This window comes from Monodon monoceros, unplaced genomic scaffold (genome assembly GCF_005190385.1).
Source record: "Monodon monoceros isolate NGI ecotype Baffin Bay Population unplaced genomic scaffold, NGI_Narwhal_1 Super_Scaffold_21, whole genome shotgun sequence".
NCBI lineage: Eukaryota > Metazoa > Chordata > Mammalia > Artiodactyla > Monodontidae > Monodon > Monodon monoceros.
The window spans coordinates 20,220,706-20,246,315 of record NW_021703778.1 but is presented as its reverse complement, the minus strand read 5'-3'; the positions used below and the strand labels follow the sequence as shown (position 1 = coordinate 20,246,315).

General features: G+C 50.5%; 1 protein-coding gene across 1 annotated transcript; it reads left to right on the top strand.

Moving 5' to 3' along the window:
• Nucleotides 1-5,181: 5,181 nt before the first annotated feature.
• ECHDC3 (enoyl-CoA hydratase domain containing 3) lies at nt 5,182-25,412 on the top strand. Its single transcript, XM_029238012.1, is given in 7 exon segments — nt 5,182-5,510; nt 9,486-9,542; nt 9,544-9,605; nt 11,228-11,325; nt 16,201-16,240; nt 16,243-16,400; nt 21,605-25,412. Coding segments are annotated over 7 exon segments (885 nt in total). The 5' UTR covers nt 5,182-5,340; the 3' UTR covers nt 21,905-25,412.
• Nucleotides 25,413-25,610: the final 198 nt, after the last annotated feature.

The window sequence follows — 25,610 nt, the reverse complement described above, 5'->3', positions numbered from 1 at the left end:
GACCCGTGCTCTGCAACAAGAGAAGCCACCGCAATGAGAAGCCCGCGCACCGCAACAAAGAGTAGCCCCCGCTCACCGCAGCTAGAGAAAGCCCGCAGCAACAAAGACCCAAAGCAGCCAAAAATAAACAAATAAATGAATTTTAAAATAAATAAGTAAATAAATAAAGTACTGACTTCCTCTTAACCTCCTCTGCTGTTGCAGGATTATAATCATGGTGAGGTGTGATGCAGCTGCAGGAGGTGGAAAAGACAGGAACCAGTGGGTTCCCGCCCCTGCGGTGCTCATTCAGAGACCACGAACAGTGTTGAGCTGCATGGCTGTCTCTGTCTTGCACCATTTAATGGATCAAACATTCAACATGCCTCTCCTGAATGACCTCTTGCCCTCCAACAGTCTATCAACTCCACTAACAGGACACTTTAACTTTGCAAACTCATTCAAAACGTTGTCCATACACACCCCTTGTCATCTGTTTGTACCACTTTTCCATATCCTTTACCTGATGTTACTGAATTCATTGGGTTTAAGGCATATGAGCAAACTCAAGAATTTGTGCTAAGTGGGGATAAAGGAAGTTCATTTCATCCATGCACCCTGCTCCCCACCCCATTTCGTTTCTAAATTAATTTTCACCCACCTTGAGGCATGGGTCTTTCTGAAGAAGTTTTAGGTTTGCAAAAGGCATTTGGATAATGACTGGTGGATTATAAATAAAATACAAAATAAAATTGGGGCATTGAACAGCATCTGCAGCTGTGTAAAACAATGAACGTGTGGGGCTTCCCTGGTGGCACAGTGGTTGAGAGTCCGCCTGCCGATGCAGGGGACATGGGTTCATGCCCCGGTCCGGGAAGATCCCACATGCCGCGGAGTGGCTGGACCCGTGAGCCATGGCCACTGAGCCTGCGCGTCCGGAGCCTGTGCTCCGCAACGGGAGAGACCACAACAGTGAGAGGTCTGCGTACCGAAAAAAAAAAAAAAAATGAACGTCTGAAACGTTCTGGTGTGTAGGCGCTTGATCCTCCTATGACTTTTCTGGGGGTGGCGGTGGTGAGGAGAAGGGACAGACGTGGGGAGAATGAGGGTGGAAAGCCAGAACAGGAGAATCAGCCGGATGCCAGAGGAATCTCTGCTGAAACTAAGCCCCCAGATCTTTCACATTGTACTCTGAACCGTGTCATTACGTGCCTGTCTTCGAAGGGCCCGAAATCAATAAAAAGAAGTTCAAAAACTGCTCCATAAGCAGCTGAAAATCTGCCTTTCACTTTTCTTTCTCTGCACCCTGAGGAGTTCTAAATCTTCCTTCATTCCAACATCAAGCCTGAGATGCCAGGCTCCCTAGAACTGTCTTTTATTCTGCATTATTTCTGCAACGTCCTGCCAAGCATCGGTGGGTCTTTAAAGAAACTGAGAAAAGGTAGCGAAGACACATCCATATGGCAAAGACATGAGGCACAGGGAAGGCGCACATAAATCAAAGCCAGAGAGAAGCCTGCTAGCAACCTGGAAATCAAATTGTGTCGGGGCTTACGTGGAAAAAGAGATTAGAAGGGCACTGAACAAGAGAGAAGAAAGACAAGCAGCCCCTACCAAAATTAATGAGAGGCAGAGGAGGCCTGGAGAAACAGCCCGAATGAAAAGACTCTCGCACTGCTTAAGGATGGATGAGCGTTTCAGCAAGCGATATCGACTCCCGCCTGGATAACGCAATGGCTGTCCATCTCCACTTCCGTCTTTGTGTGTTTCTCCACTCTCAAACCAGGGCTAGAGGCACAGAAAGATATGAGGGGAGGAAGGAGACGTGAAAGGGATGGGAGAGCAAGTGTAGGAATTTAGATGAGCATGGAAACCTCCATCGCAGCCCATCCTTCAGGTGACCCCCAGCGCCCAGTCCCAACTTTGTAACTGCTGTGCTGAGCGCGAGTGGGGCTGGCAAAGCCTCTCTGAACTAGGTTAATGGTACCTGTCTCACAAGTTATCCTGAGCTGGCATAAGTAATGCGCTAAGTGCAGGCACTGCCACAGAGTGGGCGTCTTCATAAAGAGCGACTGTTATTAAATTAAAATTTTTGTTTTTACAATTTTCAAAGTGCTTTTTTAAAAAATTGAAGTATAGTTGATTTACAATGTTGTGTTAGTTTCCGGTGTATGGCAAAGTGATTCCGTTATACACATACGTACCTATTCTTTTTCAGATTCTCTTCCCTTGTAGCTTATTACAAAATATTGAGTATAGTTCCCTATTAAATAAAGTTTAGAAGCAGGTGGAAGTTGTCTCTGAAACCTTCCATTTTCATCTGTGACGTTCACGCTCCGAGTGCCCTCCTCGTTCCTTCTCCCAAAACCCTCTACTCCAGGTCTTTCCTCTACTCCAGCTCCTAGGCTGGGAGGGAGCAGTCTCTTTATCTCTTCCCAGTCAAACCTCCCATCCTGCCAATGACACTTCATCTTGGTAAGAAGGTGGAAAAGGTCCTCCGGTGGTGGACTTTGGCCCATGATGATCACCTTGGTCAGAGTTTTTGATCCTGCATGACTCAGCCTCAGGGAACATGTTCTGTCTCTTCTGCAGCACTTGGCATGACTGGGAGGATGGACACAAATCCCAGTGTGCAAACTCGAGTGTTCTTAAGGATTTAACTTCCTTTTATTTCTCAGCTTATTTCTATTTCAAATCTCCATTCTGCCTGGTGGCAGAAACTAAGCCAATTTGGAATTCTATTCCCGATCCCTGAGTAATAAGCATTTGTTCATTTATAACACCAAGGCTCTGTGCTTGGGCAGTTGTGGCCATCATTAAGCAATCATTGCTCAAAAAGACTTGCTAAAAAAAAGAAAAAAAAAGACTTGCTTCTTCCAAACACATGGGAGGGTTGTACTTTCCTGCACATCTGAAGGTAAGTGCGGTGGTGTGACTTGCTTTGGCAAATGAATCATGAGACCAAGTGCCAGTTCATGCTTCTCCCATCCATTCCTTTTTTTTTTTAATTTTACAAATGTATTTATTTATTTTTGGCTGCATTGGGTCTTCGTTGCTGCGCGCAGGCTTTCTCTACTTGCAGCGAGCAGGGGCTACTCTTTGTTGTGGTGCGCGGGCTTCTCATTGCCGTGGCTTCTCTTGCTGTGGAGCACGGGCTCTAGGCACACGGGCTTCAGTAGTTGTGGCACGTGGGCTTAGTTGCTCCATAGCATGTGGGATCTTCCCAGACCGGGGCTCGAACCCATGTCCCCTGCAGTGGCAGGCGGATTCTTAACCACTGTACCACAAGGGAAATCCTCTCCCATCCTTTCTTTTTCCTCTGCCCCAGAGACTGGCAACTTTCCAGATAGAGGCTGCTCCACTGGGTCCCGAGGCAAAGACAGGGCTGACTCAGCACAGAGTTTTCAGCTGATCTGCAGTAGAACAGTAGTGTGAGGGAGAAATGAGGCTTGGTTTTTTGGGGCACATAGACTTGTTTTTGTTGTAGTTGTTTTTGTCACCTCAGCATATTCCAGTCTACCAGAAGGGTACAGGTGACAGCATCCACCCGAGATGTCCTCGTCCCCACCTTGTCTTCAACTTGTCAGTCCACACCTGCTGAGTCATCTCTGTTCCCCACCTCAGGGCCTCCTCAGGTCCAGACCTTTCTCAGCTGTTTCCAATCCCCTCTCAGAGGACAGGGACAAGTTTGTTGTCACAGCACCGCACTGGACCATGGGAAATTCTATGAGGTGTTTAGGTCCATCTGCCCAGACATTCCGTGCCACCCAGAGTCTCATGAGTGACCTGGAGTTCTACCAAGGAAAGGAGCAATCCTTCCCACTATTCCCACTTCTCCTCCAGGAGGCTTTGGCACACCCTTTTTCCCAAATCCCACTCTCTTCTGGCTTTTCCTGAAGCCCTACTTGCCCTATCCTTGCCCTCAAACCTGGGGGACCTTAATCTGGCCTCAGGTTAGAGGCCTTGTTCCTATTCATCAACTGCTCCCAAATCTATTATGTCTGCATGGTGTTCTTTCCAATCCCAAGGCTGGGCTTTTACAAATTGAAAGCCAGGAATTGCCCCTGTGTGTCTCAGAGTTCTGCCCCACCTGCCTGAATGGAACGAGGACCAAGGAAATGGAGTGAGTGGTGGTGTTGGTAGAGATGTCAATTGATATTTCAAAATATTATTCTGTACATAAGTGATCTGTCCAATTATGAAGCTGAGAATTAAAGGGGGCCTCACTCAAAGGAATCCAGTGTGTGACTATTTTAAGCCACTGTGCAACCTCAATGGTCCTGCCTGTAGATGCCTTTGTATAATTGTTATCCTTGCAAAATTTCTCAGTGTCAAAGCCCGAGGAGGGTCCTGGGCATGGTGTCAACCCTACAGACTGGAAGATCTTTGAGGGCCCAGACCCTTCCTTCCAAGTATCCTGCAAATCTCCAGACTTTAGGAAGTTAACGAATACAGGAAGCAGTTAACTAGCAAATGACAATGAGGATATTCTCATCACACTTCAGCTCTCAGCCGCAGGATGTGCCCTGTCTCGTGCCAGCCACTTAGATCCTGAAAAGGGCCTCCCTTTCCCTCCTTGGTGCATTGGGAAAACGCAAGATATAAACGTAGATCCCACGGGTTCTCCATAAGAGAAGACACAAAGCATTTAAAAGCCAATACCTGAGTGGGATAAAGCTCAAGTAATGACCTGGGATCACATGAGAGGCCTGGGATAGGATGGGTAGGATAAAGCAATCTGTAAAAAGGTGACGTCCCTAGCTCACATCATTCGCTACTTGCCGACACTTCATTTTTCTCCTAATCTAGGCAAACCACTATGTTCTTGGTGTTGTAACAAAAAGGAGCAAGCTACACCACTCCTCGCCTCCTTCAAACCCTTTCATCTGGCCTTGCAAGGGAAAAAACCCTCAGAGCGCGCCTGAAGGTTTAGAGTCCTTCACCCCAGAACCAACCCCTCCGCTCCTCCCGGGAAGGGCGCCAAGGACCCGGGGGCGGGGCGGCGCGGGGGAAGGGGCGGGGCGGGGGGAGGGATCAGAGGCGGTGTAGGGATATCGGGGGCGGGGCTCGGGGGTGGAGCAAGGGGGGTTGGGGCGCCAGGGGAGGGGTTACGGGGGGCGGAGCGTCGGGGCGGGGCGGCAGGGACCCGGGGGCGAGGTGGCGGGAGCGGGGCTGGGTCCGGCCTGGGAGAAGAGTCCGGTCGAAACCTGGGCCTGCGATCCCCGACTCGGTTTTGCCCGCTGCCCGGAGCGGTCGAAGCGCAGCGGCCCGGCTCGCTCCCGCGCCCCTCGGAGCGCCCAGAGCCCGCGGTCCTTGGCGTCGAGCTCAGCGGTGTCCGACCCCGGCGCGTCTCTGGCCGCCATGGCCGCCGCCGCGGGCCTGCGGGCCTTGGGGGCGAAGGGGTCGGGCTGGCTCCGGCGCGGCCCGTGGCCTCCGCTCACCGCCGGCTTCTGCAGCGGGGGACCGGCCGGGGTCGGGCGGCCGGAGCCGGGGTCGCGACCCACCAGCACGCGGCAGCGGGACGGCATCAGGTCAGCGGCCCGCGGGCGTGCGGGGCTGTTCCCAGGGAGCGTGGCCGGCGGGACCCGGGAAGAGAGAGGGGCGGAGAAGGCCGGGCCGCAGACCGCGCCACCCCACGCGGAGTACAGCGAGGCTCGGTCAGTGGTCAGCTCCGCCCGCAAGGAGCCCAGTTTATCCATCACAGCGGATCGGTCCGGCGGAGAAGTCCGACGTGGAGGGAATCCGCGGATGCTGCGTTTACAGACGTCCCTTGCCTGGGCCCAGTGGCCTTCGCGACCCTGCAGGACGCACACGGAGGATTTAAGTGGGGCTACCTGGGAGGCCTCCAGCACTGCCTTTAAACCCAGGCCAAGTCGACAGTGCAGTTGGGCTCAGCGTGGGCAGCCTTGTGGGAGGCTCCACCGCTGCTGTACCTTTGAGAAAGCCCTTCAGTAAAGGGTTCTGTGCCTCACAAACTTGACCTGGCTCCGAGGCGAGGTCAGGCATAGCCGAGCTGCTCCTTGGCCATCATCTAGCAGTGCCCACGTGAGGGCAGGTAAATAAATAGGCTAAAGGACACAGGGTACTGAGCTCTGCCCTTTGGCTCAACAAGCCTAAAACCCTTTTACAAAAACATACCAGGGCACAAACTTGAAAGTGGACGGTGGCGTGATAAAGGTAGAAGGCGCCAGCCCCATCCAGGCCTCACTCTGACGTTTGCCTGGCCAGGGCAGGAGTGCAGAGGGAGGCCTAGGTAGCGTGTCTGAGTATTTAGACCTTACAAATCAAGCTGTGAAATATGTTTTCTTCTCCTCCCCTCACAAGTAGGCCGTCATAAGACCTGGAAGGCTGTGTTTGAATTTACAATCCCCAGGCTCCTAGGAACTCCCCCAAAGCAGGGGAGAGCCTGCAGCTTTGTTCTTTCCTTCTCCATCTCTCCCTCCTGCTGCTCTGCCAGGGCCTTGGCACACAGGTCTGCAGACACCCCGTGCAGCATGCCCACAATCTGTCTAATCCTTCACCCCCTACAGACAGCCGCTCACAGCCACCCTCTGGGCCTAAGGGTTCCCACTGCAGAGCCAGGGAATTCCAGGGTTTCAGGTGACTGGGGCGGGGTGTGGAAGAGGGTGGTGATTTCCAGGTGGGCACATCCCAACTTCCCAGTGGACTCCTTGCTCACCTGGAGGGGCACCGCTAGAAGAGGGCCCGGGCAGGGGCCCTTCTTGCCCATTTTCAAGGGCACTTCTGTTTTTGCAAATCTGGCCCATTTGGCACGGCAGCCAGGCAACAGAAGATCTCATTGATTCTCCAGAGTTAAACATGAATCAGAAGAGGGGATGGTGGGAACAATCTATCATACATGCTGGGAATGGTTTAGTAGCAAGGAAGCCCGGAGGCCAGCGCTAAAGCAGAACTATGTCAGGCACTAAGTGGGTGAGCTGGAGCAGCTCACTCAAGTGTCCCTTTTCAAAGCTGCTTCTCTCGGTGACAGTACTGCTGTGTAGTGAGGGCCAGCTCAGAGTTGGGTACTGTGCTCGGCGCTACACCTTATCCCAGCCCTTACTACAGCCCACTAGGTAGATAACGCCACTTGACAGGGTTCAGAGAGGTAACAGCCTGTTCGAGCTCACATGGCCAGGAGGTAGGGTTGCCAGGAGTCAGAGAAAGGCCCATCTGCCTCCAAACTTGTCCTCACTCTTGCCGTGCCATCTCAGGGTACTTGCCACTTAGGTTTAAAAGAGATGCCAAAAAACTAGACGAGGTTAAAATCCACAGCAGTGGTGGAACTGGCCGTGAAAAACAGAAATGCTCTTTTTGGTCATGAATTCAGTCAACAGATACATGTCGAGTGTTGCCCCTGTGTGGGAATCTGGCAGTGTCTTGCCTCCTGGACCTTCTGGTGGTTTATGCCGATAGGATGGCCTTCCGACAGCTCACTGTGGCAGCTACAGGGACCATCTCTTGCCCCGTGAATGGAAAGTTTACATTTTTTAAAAATAAATTCATTTATTTTTTGGCTGCATTGGGTCTTCGTTGCTGCGCGTGGGCTTTCTCTAGTTGTGGCGAGCGGGGGCTACTCTTCGTTGTGGTGCATGGGCTTCGCATTGCGGTGGCTTGTTGCAGAGCATGGGCTCTAGGTGTGCGGGCTTCAGTAGTTGTGGCACTGAAATTGTGGCTCAGTAGTTGTGGCTTGCGGGCTCTAGAGTGCAGGCTCAGTAGTTGTGGTGCACGGGCTTAGTTGCTCCGCGGCATGTGGGATCTTCCCGGACCAGGGCTCGAACCCGTGTCCCCTGCATTGGCAGGTGGATTCTTAACCACTGTGCCACCAGGGAAGCCCTGGAAAGTTTACACTTTTATCAACTGCCCTGGTGGTGACCTCACTCTTAAAGAGATCCTCTCTCAAGAGGGGTGGTGCTAAAGCTCCAGATGCAAGACATCCCATGTTCTGAACCAAGGTAGCCACTGGGGGAATTCAGACACGTGAGATTCTGAGGAGGTATTATCCACGGGGTTTGATATCCTGTGGAATGAGGAACGGAGCCATTGGGCAATCCAGGATGGCTTTCTGAGATAAGCGAAGGGGGAGGGGCTGCTGAGGTCACTGGGGGAAGACGCCCAAGGGGCGCCTCAGTGGAGGAGTCCAGGAAGCAGGCCGGTGAACTTGTGGGTCTGGAGCTCAGAGAGAGGTTTGAAGTGGAGCAAAGACTGGGCGTGGTCAGCACAGAGGTGGTAGCTGATGCCAAGGCCACGGTGAAGTGGCCCGGGAGGAGTGTATGGAACAAGAAGAGGGCAAAAGAGGGGACTCTGAGGGTCGTGGCATTTGGGGCTGAGAAGAAGGCTAGGAGCCTGTCACGGAAGTAGAGAAGGAGCAGCAAGAGAAGCACCAGAAAAACGGGGGAGGAGAGTGTTTCCAGAAGGCGAGCAGGACCACGGCGGCCACTGGGTTTGGTTCTGGCAATCGGGAGAGTCTTGGCAGCAACAGCTTCTGTGGAGTGGCAGGCACAGAAGCCCAGTGACCCTGAGTTGACACACAGCAGTGGAAATATCAGATTCAAAAAAGAATGAGGGACTTCCCCGGTGGCACAGTGGTTAAGAATCCGCCTGCCAATGAAGGGGACACGGGTTCGAGCCCTGGTTGGGGAAGATCCCACATGCTGCGGAGTAACTAAGTGCGTGCGCCACAACTACTGAGCCTGTGCCCTAGAGCCCACGAGCCACAACGACTAAGCACATGTGCCACAACTACTGAAGCCCGTGCGCCTAGAGCCCATGCTCTGCAACGAGAAGCCACCGCAGTGAGAAGCCCGCGCACTGCAGTGAAGAGTAGCCCCCGCTCGCCTCAACTAGAGAAAGCCCACGCGCAGCAATGAAGACCCAACACAGTCAAAAATAAATAAACTTATATTAAATAAAAAACACTTATTAAAAAAAAAAGAATGAGGAAGGCAGAAAACGTGGGCGGAGATGGATGGGAAACAGATTTCACGTATCACCCCTTTCTCAAACAGGAACGATTTTGCTGAATTACAGGATGTCGCTACAGAGGAGGTGAGACAGTGTTGTCAGATACGCATATTGGCATCTGCACCTCAGCTGCCTCTTCTGTGGGGTGGGTGGGAGGAGATTTGGGGCCATATTTTCTCTCCGGACCCTGCCGCTGTCTCACAGACCTCGCAGCCACTCAGTCTGGGCGGCGATGATTTTGGAACTGCTGCGTCTTGCCCTTTCTGTGGAGGTGGCAGTAATGGTTCTGAGAGCAAACTTGGAGAAAAAGGGAAACAACTCAAGGGAAGAGAGAGAGCCCCACGTGCATCTCAGGTGGTCTCCTTGTCTTGACTTGGCTGTCACTCCCGAGAGTTGACAAACCCTCTCAATGGCCTCTGAGCGCCCACAGCTCTCTTTTCTGGGGTTTTTAAAATAGCTCCCAAATTAGAAAGGAATTGCAAGGGGTCCTTACTTGTTTTGACTTGGCACATGACCCGGTAATTATAAATTGTTCTTCGCAGGAGCGTTGTCTTAAGTGATCCAAAGAGAAGAAACGCGCTGTCACTGGCGACGCTGAGATCTCCAAAACGACATTCTTCACGAAGCCGAAAGCCAAGATCTGAAGGTCATTATTATTTCAGGTATTGGTCAGGTGTCCATCCTCAGTGTTCTGCAGAACCCAGAAGAGGTGTCTCAAAATTCTTTGGTTAACTAGGGCATTCCCTCATTTAATGGGAGAATTATTTTGAAGCTCAGAAGCTCCTAAACTTGTGTACGGTGGGAACCTTGGTGCTGACACTACTAACTGTGGAAATTATGGCAAAGATTACTGTGCAGTGAAAATATGTCTTTTCCTTTCTGTTGGATACTAAACACTGCCACTCGTGGCTATGCTGGTCTTCCCATCAAAAGCAGAGCACTGATTTCCTCGTGGACCTTATATGATGGGTTTAATCGCCAATCCTTTTGGTAGACTGCCTAGTCGGCTAGGACCAGGCTGCTAGGACACTCGATCGGTTTGTCTTTCAGTTCTTACCAGGCTCTCAACTGAGATGAGCAGTCTTCTTCAACGGTGCCAGAAAGGGTGCCATATTTTGCCCAGTTCTTTCCTTGCTCTTCTTCCAGTAAGAATATTTACCAAATTATCTGGTGATGATGGCAGTGGTATAAATAATAGCAATGTCAGTATTTTTAAAGCATCCACAGACAAGTAATATGGATGATGCTCTGTGATGCTTTTTTTTAAAAAAAATTAAGGATCAGGGCTTCCCTGGTGGCGCAGTGGTTGAGAGTCCGCCTGCCGATGCAGGGGACACGGGATCGTGCCCCGGCCCGGGAGGATCCCACATGACGCGGAGCGGCTGGGCCCGTGAGCCATGGCCGCTGAGCCTGTGCGTCCGGAGCCTGTGCTCTGCAACGGTAGAGGCCACAGCAGTGAGAGGCCCGCGTACCACACACACACACACACACACAAAAATTAAGGATCAGTGTTTCTGGAGAATGTGACCTTCTTATCGGTGGTTTAATATACATTTTCAACTGTTTTATGTGGTGAAGAGAAAAGAAATAGAGCTGTTTGAGGTTAGCAGTCGGGGGCATAACCCGGATGCAGCGAAGGCAGCTCACTTCCAGATGGCACCATTTCCTCCCTTGCTGCCTGTCAGAACCGCCAGGACAAGAGGAAATATGAAGAAGTGTTACCGGCTTATCAGTGGAATTACATTTTGTTGTGGTGGTTAATGACAACAATGACAATAAAACCACCTCCTCAGGTCCCTTGTTTATAAAATAAAGGGATTCTCTTCACACTTTGACCTTCCTGACTCCAGCCCTAGGGGTGTCCCGCTGTCTACAGGCTAAATGACAGGGGCACTGCTGAAGGCCTGGTGGATTTATGAGGCCCTGGGTCAGTTGGTATACTCAGGCCAGACCAAGTCCCAAAACAAAATTGTGGGACCAAAGGGACGACTCTGAAAAGAGTACCGTCGCCTTGGTCCCTGAGTCTTCTCCTTTTTGTAATTGTGTGTCTTCATTGGTTTCCACCAGGGACCTTTTAGAAAACAGATGCCTCACCCTGCACTGTCATCATAAAATACTGGCTGCAGCTTTTCAGGCTATCTGGAATTATTCTTATCAAAATCGGGCCATTAACTTTCTCTAAGTGTCCACAGCATCGATACGCTCGCTCCCTGAAGTTATTCACAGCCCCAGCTCTGGCTGTTTACATCTCTGTCTTTTCTTTGCTCAACTGGAAACATTGCAGCTGAGGGGCCTGTATTTTCTTCTGGGCGTGATTGAAAGGAACTGACGGATGAGCACGGCCCAGATTATCACGCTGAAGTGTTCCGAACCTGCTCTGAGGTAAGCCAGGGTGACAGTTGACTTCGCAAGCCTGAGAGTGATAACCGTATTAAATATTGAAGTAGCCTTCTAGTTTACAGATAAGGTCTTAAGCTATGAGACGTCACCACTGCAGAACTACTGAAACCTCTGTGGTCATTGGCGAACCCTTCACCCAAGCAACTATTTGGTGTAGATTTTTCAGAAGTGACCATGGTTGGCTTTTGACCTTGCCATAGGCCAAAGAAAGGAAAACATAAGCCGAGGCTCAGAGTTGCCATCTCTGCCTTAAGGGGGTATGTCTTGGTATCCATGTCTTAAGTAAGAGGTAAAGGGTAGAAATGTACATCTTTAGAGAGGAAGAACCTAAGATTATTAAAAGTTTTAAAATTTTAAACTAAAACAATTCTGTTACTGGCAAAGAGAGCATTCATAACAATAATGATTATTATTTTTTTATTTTTATTTTTTTTGCGGTACGCGGGCCTCTCACTGTTGTGGCCTCTCCCGTTGTGGAGCACAGGCTACGGACGCGCAGGCTCAGCGGCCATGGTTCACGGGCCCAGCCGCTCCGTGGCATGTGGGATCTTCCCGGACCGGGGCACAAACCCGTGTCCCCTGCATCGGCAGGCGGACTCTCAACCACTGCGCCACCAGGGAAGCCCTTAACAATAATTATTTTTAAAATTATTTTCAAACGCTTCTTTCAACTAACCTTTATAATCACTGCCTCCAAGTAGGAAAATAACCTTCTTCATTTTCACCTCCGTCTTCTGTCTCTTTAACCACATTAAGGAGGGAAATTGACAACAGATGCAGGGGAGGAAGGACAAAAGTTGGGGGTGACTTACAAATGCATCAAATCAACCCAGATAACCAAAAATATAGAATACAACTTTAACACATTGTTCATTTAATGAGCATCTATTGAGCACCTGCTATATGCATACTTGCAAGATACTGAGGGAAACAGAAGGAAAAAAGAGTTTCCAGCCGACCTGAAACTGGAAATCTAGTTGAGAAGGAAGACGTATAAAGCAGTTTCATAACCTAACCCTAAGATTACTTCACCTAATTTCTCCTTTGTACATTGACTTAGTCATTCATCTCTTTGGTTATCAATGTTTATTAATGATTCAACAAATATTTAGCTATACCTTCACTGTAGACCAGACAGAAGTGAGCATCAGAGAGGGGAAGGGGAAGGTGATTGGGATACATTCTCGTTTTCCTTGCCCTTCCAGAAACCCCTTCAGAGATCACATTACAGTTTCTCATTTCGTGGAGGGACAAACCGGAAAAGGGATTGACTTGACTTCATGGAGATGGGAGCAAGTCAGAGCCAAGACTTCAGTCTTTTGTTTCACATTAATGATGCTTATGGGACATTCCGCTGTTGTGTTTGCCAGGACTTGGTGCTTTAAAAGTTATTTTTCTACTAATCTGGTATGTTTGGTCGAAATAGAAAATCATTGTAGAGAACCAGTGGAGCCCTTCCATCCTCCCTAAAGGGCCTGTTTTGCTCACTTTTCTGTGGTATCTTCATGAACTGAGATCTGAACAGCAAAGGGCCACAGGGGAGCTGAGATTCTCCCCCGGACAAAGGCCAGATCTTCTGGAAGCTTCCACCCCACGGGTGCCTCCAACTCACTGAAAAAAGACGCCTACAGGACCTCACCCCGATGTAGTAAAATAGGACCTGAAAGTACACTGACTTCTCTAATACTTTTTCGAAGAAAATCACATTGCCCTGGATAAATCTGAACACCGTGACCTTGTGTGAGATTTCAGCTTGCAAGTGTAGTCAGCATGCAGACGGGAACAGAATGAGCGAGGTAGTTCCCCGTTCAGTTTATGCGCGAGAACGGGGATGGAAGAAAGGAAGAAATATCTGGATTGTCTCCGCACCTAAGTTCTGTAGCAGATTTGTCACAGACCACAAGCGCCGCATGATGGTTAGTTATTTACAAATCAGAAATGGGGCAAACTGAAAATGAGAAGAAACACCTGGTCAGGGAAGAGCGAACATCACCTCCCTCGGGCAGATGTGGGGGGCTTTCGCTGGAGGCCCGTCCTGGTCTTTTCTTTCGTCCCGTTCAAGTTTGAAGGTGGAAACCCTGGTCCAGGAAGAGTCTTCCCTCCTCCTCACACCCACCACTGATGTGACAAAGGGACAGGGCCACTTGCGTTGGGAACGAGCGTAGAACCCTCCATGATGCTGTTCAGTGAGGCTGGGGCAGAGTTAAATTTATGTCCCATTTTGGAGTAGGCAGGACCAAAACAAGTACTGAATTCAGGAGGCAAAATAGGAGGACTAATCATTCTTGACAATCAAGGGATTGGTTACCCAGCTGGTGTATTAGCTAGGTTCCCTCTGTCTTCCCTGAATTGCTCTCTAACTTTATTTAAAATATTTTTTAATTATAAAAGTAATAGAGGGCTTCCCTGGTGGTGCAGTGGTTGAGAGTCCGCCTGCCGATGTAGGGGACGCAGGTTCGTGCCCCAGTCCGGGAGGATCCCACATGCCGCGGAGCGGCTGGGCCCGTGAGCCATGGCCGCTGAGCCTGCGCGTCCAGAGCCTGTGCTCCGTAATGGGAGAGGCCACAGCAGTGAGAAGCCCGTGTACCGCAAAAAAAAAAAAAAAAAGTAATAGATACTTCTTATAGAAAATTTGGAAAATCTAGAAGAACAAAAGGAAGAAAAATAAATTACTGATACTACACCCATGATCATACCACCCAGAGAGAACTGTAATTAATATTTTGCTGTATTTCTTTTTCATCCTTTCCCATGTGTACCCATTTGTTTGAATGATCATACATGGGTGTGATTATACAGTATAATTGTGTAATATCATCACAGCATTGAATGCTTACTATGTGCCAGGTGATACTTTGAGAACTTTAGACATGTTAACTTACATAATCTTCCTGTTCTGTAAGGTTGTTACTATAATTATACCCATTTTACAGATGTGAAGACTGAGGGATAGGAAGAAAGTAAGTGATAGCCGGGGTGTCGGCCCCCAGCAGCCTCACTGCAGACCACCATGCTGATATTTCTCTCAGAAAATTTCATTGTAATGAGAATGTAGCTTTCCATTGCATTGGAATATATTTTAGTTTATATAGCCATTTACTTATTTTTGTATATTTATATGATTTATAGTTTTTACTATTATAAAGTAATGATTTGGTGAACATCTTGGTCCAGACAGCTTTTTGCCCTATTTCAGATTATTTCTTAGAATTCCTAGATCGAGGGTAGGATATTTTTAATGTTGGTGATCTACTGGATTGCCTAAGTATTTCCCATCAGCTTGTGTGGAATCTCAGCCCTTCCTAGACGACAGGCAGGAGACAGACTGTGCCACCCAAGTCACAGCCAACTGACTCTTCCTACCTTCAGCTGATCAGGTGACGGATGACACTCAGAGCTGAAACAGTCTTTTCTGCCTCTGCAGTCAGACCTTACATGCTCTTGTGCAGCCTGCTTGCTACTGTGTCCCCTGAGAAGCAGCGCTGCCCCTCACCCTCCCCATCCTCACGTATGTGCACGAACCCCCTGTACCCACCAGCAGTTTGGGGTGCTGGTACATATATGTGCATTCCTCTGGAGGAGGGTCATTAGCATTTACCAGATTCTCAAAAGGCGAACCCCCAATTCCTGATATCAGGAATATGATATCATATCCCTAAATATATAATTGGTCATTTTATAATAAAGCTGACAAGTACCAAATGTTCATGAACACAAAAGGTAAGTTCCTTAGGCAAAACCTTGGAATCCGTGAAGGTCGTTTTCCTTGGAGCGGCTCCGTGGGAAGCAAGGCCAGGTCCCCGCCTCCCCTCCCTCCTGCCGGGGTCGAAGGGCAAACACTTATACACTGACGTCACCATAGTAACACAATCTGTTTAGAGTGTCATGGAAAAAAATGGAGAAATTAGCCAAGTTATTTCATAAGCTGCAAAACTAAGTTAAAGTTCTGGAGATTTTGGGGGGGAGGGGTCTCACCTGAGCCAGTTTCCAGCTACCCTCTCTGTGCCAATGCATTTTGGAATTCTGTTTATTTTATTTAATTTATGTATTTATTTATTTTCCGGTATGCGGGCCTCTCACTTTTGTGGCCTCTCCTGTTGCGGAGCACAGGCTCCGGACGCGCAGGCTCAGCGGCCATGGCTCATGGGCCTAGCCGCTCATGTGGGATCCTCCCGGACCGGGGCACGAACCCATGTCCCCTGCATCGGCAGGCGGACTCTCAACCACTGCGCCACCAGGGAAGCCCTGGAATTTTGTTTATTTTGATGACAGCAGGGTGTTCCCCACCATCTTAATAGAATTGAGAGAGTATCATGGTGGTAATTGGAGAAGTAATTACTAAGGAAATTACTTCCCAGGCCCTTTCCCACCTGTTTCAGACTTTTAACACAAGAGCTCCACGCAGGCACCTTTGGGACAGAACTGCTTGTTCCCCAGAGGTCAAAGTCAGCCCTCTTCTGCAGCGGGTTGCTAGGGGAGCGGTTGAGGGGATAGCATCCTCACAGAAATCATGCTTAGGGACAGACCAGGGGCCTGGAGTCAGACAGAGGTGGCTCAGACCCCATAGCCCCCCTCGCAGATCTGGTGGCCTTAGGGGGTTACTTCCCCCGTGAGCCTTGGTGTCCTGGTTCCTTCCTTCTGGATCTCAGGAAGACCAAATCACACAGTCTGGCTCACCGTCGATATTTAATGAAAGTTATTCTCTTTGTGACTTCCCCTACCCTTTTTGTCATAGAATCTGATACACTGATAGCATATGAAAAGGGCTCTGAAAACAGTAAAGTCACATAAAATCCTGAGTGTTACTGTCGCACCTCACTCTTGGATGGAAGCGAAGCAGGTGTGTTTGCTCTTCAGGTCATGATGCTGATCCAGACCCACCCGGTCCCCATCATCGCGTGGTGAATGGCCTGGCCACTGCCGCCGGGTGTCAGCTGGTTGCCAGCTGTGACATTGCTGTGGCGAGTGACAAGTCCTCCTTTGCCATGCCGGGCGTGAACATCGGGCTCTTCTGCTCCACCCCCGGGGTGGCCTTGGGGAGAGCGGTGCTGAGAAAGGTAACTGAACTCCCTGCACCTCCTTGCTAACTGTGATCCTCCAGTGCCTGTGAGGGTGAGTTCCAGAACTTTCTTGTTGAAAGTACCGTTTGATTCAGGACATTCTGCCCAAAGCAGAGCTGGCTGAATGTACTAATGTCTCGTGTTGGGAGGTTATCCCAGTGGCTGTCAGTTTGTAAGTCACTGCTTTTCATTCTTGCCTATGTACCTCAATACAGCTGGTTAGGTTTTTAGATATGCTTTGTTTTCATAAAGGTGAACATTTTTTGCACTCCTATTTGAAATGCAATTCAGACACAGTTTTGTTGCACGGAAAGGTTGCCCATGAGCTATAATAGCATGGTGACATATGCCAGTATAAGAGGCTAGGACATTCTGTCGCTGGCTTCCTGTTTGCCAGCAATCTGTCTCATTCCAGAACGGACTGAAAGTAGCTGATACACTGAGTGTGTCAGGTTTGCAGTGGTTGCAGGAATGTCCTGTACATGGTGTGTCGAATCTGCCCCAGAAGGAGCTGCACTGCCAGAGTTGTTCTGTTGTTGCTAACCCTTGTGAAGTCCACTTTCTTCACAAAGCTTTCCTCCTTCCTCTAACGTCATAAAGAATGTTTACTGAACAGCTCTTAAGTGGAAACCGGTGGTTTCCTTGTTTTCCTTGTAAGGAAAAATACATCCTTATTCTCAACTGGAAATCTGTTTTTAAAGGGGGTGCCAGAGTCGTAGCAAGTAGGGAATCTAAATTGCTTTCTAGAATATATTAACCATTTTAGCATCAACTAGGAAAATTAGCAGTTGCTCATATGCCGGAGGCACAAAAGAAATGAGCCCCAAGGGAAATCAAGCCGCAGGACCAAGAGGTTCAGGGGAGCACACCTGCCTTTCATGCACCTCATTAGCTTTTACAGAAATGTGTGTTTGTGAGAAAATTCTGGTGACAGATACCTACAAACACATACACTTCTGAAAACCAGCTGGACATGGGCTCCACATTGGAAAAGGTGACCCTCAGAACACAACAGCTTGCTCCAGTGTCCTCAGACTCGGGGGTGTGTCTGGATCCCACCAGGATACACATTTACCTTAAATGTTATATATTAATTCAATAAATACTTCTTAAGTCCCTGCTTGGTGCCAGCACATTAAATTAAAATGCATCACAAAGTTATCGTCAGAGCTTATGAACGAAGTATCTTGTAATTGTGCAAATCAAATCTCCAGGCCTTTTGCACATTAAAGGTGGTTGCTTGGCCAACCTGCTGCTGTTCAGCTTTGACACCTAACATTCTGGAAGGTTCCATGTGAAAGCATTTGAAAACTTTAAATCAGCCCTACTTTCCAGATAAGAATCTATTCTTTCTCAAAACAAACTTTAGGACTTCCCTGGTGGCGCAGTGGTTAAGAATCTGCCTGCCAATGCAGGGGAGTGCGTTCAAGCCCTGGTCAGGGAAGATCCCACATGCCGCGGAGCAACTAAGCCCGTGTGCCATAACTACTGAGCCTGCGCTCTAGAGCCCGTGCTCTGCAACGAGAAGCCGCCATAAAGAGAAGCCCGAGCACCACAACGAAGAGTAGTCCCCGCTCGCCGCAACTAGAGAAAGGCCACGCACAGCAACGAAGACCCAACACAGACAAAAATTAAAAATAAATTCTCATTTAAAAAAAATATTAAAAACAAACTTTAAAAATCAAGGCTTATACTTGAGTCCCAGAAACTTACAAATTGATCATATGTGTCAAATTTTAAATTCGTTTTTGAGAAGAAAGAAGGAAAAAAATTTTTGTCAAAGACAGGCCTTAAATTCCCAGGAAGCCCAGTTCTCAGGACCATGTTGCATAAATCTCACCTGCGTGGCCCGCCCCAGGAGGAAAACTAGGGATTCACAAAAATCTAAAACCGACCAAAACACACCTGCCTGTCGTCAGTGCTTGGCTGCACCCACAGGGACGCATCCATACACGGGCCGCCACCTGCGTGGGTGACATGCCAGCGTTCCCGTGCACATCCGCCGGGAAGCAAAACTAGCAGGTGCCTTTGCAAAGTGGCCCAGTCGGGAAGCTCCGCTCCTTTCAACACGGCTGAGGCGGCAGGTGTGGGTCGCCAGTGCCCTCTGCTGGTCACCCTAGGGAACTGCCCAGCGTGCGGAGGACGCTGCCTTTTGTCCTGCAGAAACCGTGGCCAGGAGCCCTCGGGTTACAGCCAGACTGAGCCTGGGCGTGAATCATTTACCACGTGTGCAAAGTGTCCCCCTCCCCCAGCTTGAGTTAAATATGCATCTTCGTTGCACGTATAGACGACCTGCCTGGTGCAGCTGCTCCCTCCCGCAGTCAGAGTTGGTCTCGCCCAGCCCCTAAAGCAGTGGGTACCACGGGCAGGTGGAGCACGTGAAAGACCAGAGCCCCGGCTTCCCAAACCAGTCAGGTCTCCGCGGGAACACTTGCTTCCTCCAGTTTACCCACAGTAACTCTGCATCTGCGGGATCTGAATTCCTAATTGATTAGATCAGAGTAGAACTTGCAAGATGGAGAGGATGTTAAGTGAAAGCCTTGCTACCCAGCCCGCGTGCGGATCACCAGAGAGCCTGGGAACCGGGGGTCTCAGGCCCCCCCCCCCGACCCACCGCTTCAGAATCTGCATGTTAACGGTGACGCTGTGGCCACCACAGGCGTATGTTCAACAGCCCACCTCACGGAAGGGCTGGGGTCTCAGTGACTCACCGGAGGTCTCCCGGCTGATGAAGTTAACCCATGATCCCCTGTCAGGTCCTTCCCTTCCGGTCCTGCCGAATCGCAGCCCTAACGCTGACGCACCACCAGCTAGTTCTTCTCCTACACGTGCCTTGAGGAACCCCAGAGACCCCTCTGCTTTAAATAATCAGGGGCCTTGATACCTAAAGCCAACACTGGAGATTCATACAAATTTACAGGAGGAAGAAGCCTGTTAATAACAGGCACTGCATTTACTAGGGGCCTCCTGGGTGCCCCGCACTGTAGTATAAGTTTTACACAGCTTTCTCCAATCTTCACAATTCTGCAGGAGAATGGGAATCCTTACTCCCATTTTTTCAGATGAGGGAACAGACTCAGAGGGTTAAACTGCCCCCTTAAGTTTGTGTGGTTGGTAAGTGGGATTGGAACTTGGGGACATCAGACACCAGGGGTCAGCCTTGAAGGTCAGCCTTGGCTTCAAGTGCTTTTTGTTGCTTTTAATACAGATACTCTGGGAAGAGGAAGTATAAAATCACCACCTTGTTAGGGGGACCCTAACAAGGGTTGATAACAGAAAAGGGTGAGAGGAGGTATTTTCTTCTCTCATCTGAAGTTTCAGGGGAAACAGTAAGTAAAGATTGTGCTAATTTGCCATAAAATGGGCTTTCTTTTTCTCAGGGAATGCCACTCTATTATCTGACCCGTGTGGGTACAACCCCTATAAATCAATGTGGTGCTAAATAGCGTTACCCCACCAGGCAGGTAAGGACACTGATGCCAGAGAGGGCCATGAACTAGGCAGGACCAGGTAGGAAGCTGAAGGCAGGCCAGGAGCATGAGTGCCCGGGACAGGGGGGACTCTCATGTTCTCTTGCGCCTTCCCCAGATCGGACCCCCTGGCCTCTGCCCTTCACTGGGACTCGCTGGGTGTCTTCAGGGGCGTCTTACTTAGCAGCCCTGGATCAGCAGGACCGGTTTTTAGCTCCACATTCAAACAGGCACTTCAGACACGCTTTGCAGTGACAATGCTGTTCCTCTTCAACTATGAAATAGTCTCTGTAGCTCCTGCTGCCTCCAGCATGTCATCATGAAATTTCCAAAATTGGACAACATTGGGATTTAGTCCTCTCCCCTAACTGCAGAGGAGAAAATGGGGCCAACATCGCCTTGTCCCTGGTGGCCAACCCAGTCCACTGTGTGCTCCATCTGCACCTATGATGGCATCTGTACCCACCTTCTGGCCTCTCCTCTTCCACCAAAGCCCAATCCCCCAGTGATACGATCTAGTCTCATGATTCAAAAAACCACCTTAATCGGTGGTTCTAATCTGGGAGCAGTATTGGTGCCAGGGGCCGTTTGGCAGTGCCTTGATTGTCACAAGTTGGGACAGGGGTACTGCTGCCCGGTAGATAGAGGCCAGGGATGCCACAAACATCCTACAATGCCCAAGACCGCCCCACACAACAAAAAAATTATCTGGTCCAAAACATACAATAGCCCTGAGGCTGAAAAACCATGACCTAGCTGATGATAGCGCAAGCTAGTCCAATGATCTATAACAAACCACCCTCAACTCAGTGGCTCCAAACAATAGTAATTTGTTTAGCTCGTGAATCTGCAACTTGGACAGGGCTCAGAGAGGAAGGCTTATCTCTGCACCACAGTGTCCGTGGCCTCAGCTGGGAAGATTTGGAAGGGGAGCATGACAGCTGGGGGCAGTGGTCTGAGGGCCCGCCCGCTCCCACATCTGGCTGTTGAGGCTGCCTCTCAGCTGAGACCTCGGCTGGGCTGGTCAGGGGCGCACAGGCTGTGTCTCAGCCTCAGAGTGGCTCGGGCTTCCTCACGGCGTGGCAGCTGGGCTCCAAGGCTGAACAGCCGGAGAGAAAGAACCAGTGGAAGCCGTTGTCACCTTCTGACCTGTCCTCTGCAGGACTGTGCCATCACCTCTCCTGTACTGTGTTTGCCTCCATCCATCCACTCCTTAAATCACTCACCAGTAAATATCCTGGAGGCTGCCTACTATGTGCAAGGTACTCTTCTGGTGCTGGCGATACAGAAATAAACAGAAGAGTAAAAAAAAAAAAAAAAGTCTCTGATCTAGTGAAGTTTATGTGCCAACAAAGGAGATAATACAATAAACAAAATGAATGTGTAAAATATATAGTAAATGGTGAAAGTGCAAAGGAAGACAATGCAGCCCGAAGGGGGGATGGTGCTGGGGTGTGAGCTGTGATTTCAATAGAGTGGTGACATGTGACCTGAAGGAGATGAGGAGGGTCCCCCCCTCTCCTGGGTGCTCATGGATCCCGTCCCTGGCAGGAGTCTGGGGATGGAAGACCTCAGAGGTGATGGGGACAAGGTGTTTGAGGAGCAGGTAACTGGCCCGAGCGTCACGGTACAAACAGTCTCTGCAGAGTGAAGCAGGGCGGGTGGGGCCTGGGCGGCACTGGGTCGCAGGATGGCCGGTGCCTAAGTAACGGCCCCTGTCCCCTCCCACAGGTGGCCTTGGAGGTGCTCTTCACTGGGGAGCCCGTTTCTGCGCGGGAGGCCCTGCTCCACGGGCTGCTGAGCAGGGTGGTGCCAGAGGACGAGACCACGCAGATGGCGAAGAAGGTGGCCTCGCCGGACCAGCCCGTGCTGTCGCTGGGCAAAGCCACCCTCTACGGGCAGCTGGCTCGGGACCTCAGGACCGCCTGCCACCTCACCTCCCAGGTGATGGTGGACAACCTGGGCCTGCCGGATGCCCAGGAGGGGGTCAAGGCCTTCCTCCAGAAGAGGAAGCCCGTCTGGTCACACTGAGCAGCCTCATCAGAGGAACCGGGGGCCGTGAGCCCAGTGGGCAGCGCTCAGGGATCCCCCCCACCGGCCCCACCCGTGACCTTCTGACCCCCAGACACCACCGCTGCCTCGTGACTGTAGCAGAGCCAGCCAGCTTTTCCAGCATCAGTCACGTCTCAGTGCACGGGGTCTGGGTTACGAGTCAGCGCTCCCTGGGGAAGGGGTGACCTGGAGAGTCGGGTGCTAACATGAGCGGAAGGGCTGTGAGCACACAAGAAAGCCCATGTGTGATGCTCCTTCCCAGGACCTTAGATGAGGGGATGCCCCCCCCCCAGGGGAGAAGGTGAAGATAAAACTAAGGCGAGAAGGAAGGATTTCAGCCCGACTCTGTGACCAGAAAGGTGGAGGTGGTGCCAGTTGCCTACGACAGAAACATTGCAGATCTTCACGAGATGCTCTCCCCTCTGGAAATCTTCCTGATTCTATTGAGAAATAATCATGCCTCTGGCTTTGGGATAATCTTATGGGGTCTTTTAAAGATTACCTATTTAGAGAGACTGGTAATTTTAACTCCCCAACCAGACTGTAAGCTGGTTGAGAGAAGAAAATCAAAGAACTCTGTCTTTGATGCCTGTGCTGATGGACGTCTGGTAGGTGCCTGGTGCTTCTGTAATGAAGGTCCCTGCCACCAGGATACTGGGAACCTGGACCCTGGGCTAAACCTGAGGATAAAAGCATCAGGGAGAGAAAGGAGGGACGCAGAACACACATTGTCCCCACGAAAGATCACTTCCCCTGGAAGCATTTCCAAACTCTGCTCAGCTTCTGGTGAAGAATCCCGACTAGCCTCGAGCACTTGAGTTCCCCAAAGGTGGTTCAGGACCTAAACGTCTTACCTCCTGGCTTCTGGTCCACTTAGGCCCCGGAAGTGGCCCAGACCGCGCCTCCGCCAGCTCACACCTGGGGCTGATCACGTTTGTTAAGGGCCAGTTTTTTTTTAACCTATGATTAGAGTGGCCGTAAATGTAATTCGTACCACAGACAGAGACCCGTGAGGCTCTACCCGGTGGTTCTCATTCTAATCACGGGGGCAAGCAGCCCCTGGAAGGGAGGTCCCCTAGTGGGTTTCTATTGAGATTGGCCTTTTTTTTTTTTTTTTCTTTGCCAGAGTTTAGAAAGGTGAAAAAGAGTGTTTTCTTGGAGGGCTTCCCTGGTGGCGCAGTGGTTAAGAATCCACCTGCCAGTGCAGGGGACACAGGTTTGAGCTCTGGTCGGGGAAGATCCTACATGCCGTGGAGCAACTAAGCCCGTGCACCACAACTGCTGAACCTGCGCTCTAGAGCCTGTGAGCCACAACTACTGAAGCCCGCGCGCCTAGAGCCCGTGCTCCACAAGAGAAGCCGCTGCAATGAGAAGCCCGCGCACTGCAACGAAGAGCAGCCCCTGCTCGCCGCAACTAGAAAAAGCCCGCACGCAGCAACGAAGACCCAACGCAGACAAAAATAAATAAAATAAATTAAAAAAGAATGTTTTCTTGGAAAGGAGGAGCTTGTTACTGAGAATGTTCCTCAGAAGAAGAAAGATCATCAGAGCCACCAGTCCCTGGAGCCCAGTACACACCAGCACCCCCTGTACATCCTCATTCAGTCACCACCAGAATCCAGCAGAGCGGGGCCACCATCACCTCCAGCTTACAGATGGGTGGTGGAGACCGGGCAGAGGGAGGGTCCCAGATTCTGTCTGCTGATAAAGACGTGGGTGCCCTCCCCCCCTCCCCCCCACCGCCGGCTGCCCACCTTGTCGGGGAGCCTGGGCTGGAGGGAGGCCGACCTGAAGACCTGACCCCTGCCCCTCAGCTTTCCAGAACCCAGGGCTGGACTAAGCGCGCCCCCTGGAGGACTTTGCCGGTGCACCGGGGACGTGGGATTTGACTATTGGCAAATCACCAGTGGAGTTTTACCACGAATCTGATAAACAACTGTCTGAAATTTCAACCCAGGCTGTGAAGGACTGGCCGTCATGATCTGCTCAAAAATAATCCGCCGGTGGGGCCCCTGCGGGTTGCCCCCCGTGGGAGTTGCTGTGTGGCTGCTGATAGATCCCACAGTGAGGAGAGGGTGTTATAAACTCCGGGCTTTGGAGAAAGTTAGCGAAGCCTTCTCACACGTTCCAAGGAAAACCAAGTTGCCTTTCCAGTTTCTGGATGAGCGGCACCATAGCCTCCAACCAGGAAATCCTCTGGCCTCTAGGCTGGCTTCCCAACCTGTGAGCTGAGGTGCCTCAGGGACTCGCTATAAATCTTAATAATCGCCGGAGCAGAAAATAATCCAGAAGGAAAATCTGCTACCCAAACACCAGTGTCACATAATTCACCCCCACGGCAAATACAAATTGGGGGTGAATTTGCATCTCTGCTTCCTTCCACTGGGATATTGAATGAAAACGTTCTGATCACCACCACAGACGACTGCTTTTGGAAAGCCTCGTGTGTTCATCTTTCCCTCTGTACCATTTACTGCTCAGGGAGCTTTGCTGAGCTCAGCCCAGACCAGCAGATTCAGGGGCTAGAAAGTCAGCGAAAGGGGCCTTTGATTCTGCACGGCCTGGGGGAGAGAGCATTCCCAAGGCCGGCCTCAGCCCGCCAAAAAAACAAACATGGCGCAAATGACTAATTTTACACCAACAAATGGGGGGGCCTGCCAGGAGATTTATTGAGCCGAAACTCTTGCCAGGCAGCCCTCGGAAGGAGCTCTCTCTGCTCCCCGGTATGTGCATTGGCCACAGTTGAGCCAGCATCTATATGACTCTGAATCCCGTGCCTCTGTCACCACACCGCAGTCCTCCCAATGTACCGAAAAGATCACAGTTCCAGCCTGGAGAGACGGACGACCAATGCACTCAAAGGAAACCAATCAGAAATGGCAGAGCCAAGGCAACACAGCTTTGCTTACCGAGGGGATGCAGGAGAAGCACAGATTCAACCTCGAAGAACACCGAGTTCAAGTCCGAGGATTGCCACCATCTAGCTGTGTGACGGTGCAGGTGACGGAGCCTCTTTCAGCGCCCAGGTCCCCTTCTGGGACCCTCGTGTCCTCCCGGTTCTGACACTGCAGATTCTACAGCAATGGAAACTTGCTGTGAAACCTGAAACAGGTCGCTTTGCTCAGAGAAAATGCTCTTTTACAAAAGGAGAAGATGGGCCTCTTTCTCTAGAAGCGGTGCACAGTGAAAACACCTGATTGCATTGGAGAACGAGAACTCCATTATGGAGGCTCAGAGCCCGGGGGCCACACCTGAACCTTTTAAAAATGTCCGGCCGGGAAGCACCTACAGAGTGAAATCGGCAATCATCCTAATTTTGTCTAGGGGCCCCCTTTCCTCTCTCCGTCCTCTGAAAACCCACTGCACTAAGCTTTTCAATTGTTTTAAAATATTTGACCAATGAATGATTATTCTTCCCTGGCAGTCATCAAGAGGCCAGAGTTCAAATCAGCCTTACTGAAGCTCACCTGTTACCGTTAATAAACTTAATGAAATTTCAGTCTTGCAAGGGTTTTTCTTTCATGTTCTGGAGCCCAGAATGTATTTTTCAGGTCCCAAACAGAGGCCCCCCCCCCCCACCCCCCCCCCCCAGAAGCTGGCAGGCCATCCTGGGCCTGCAGGATGGGAGGGCCCAGCCCCCTCTGGCTCCCTGGGGGAGGGGAGGCCGCTGTCCCACAGGAAAGGG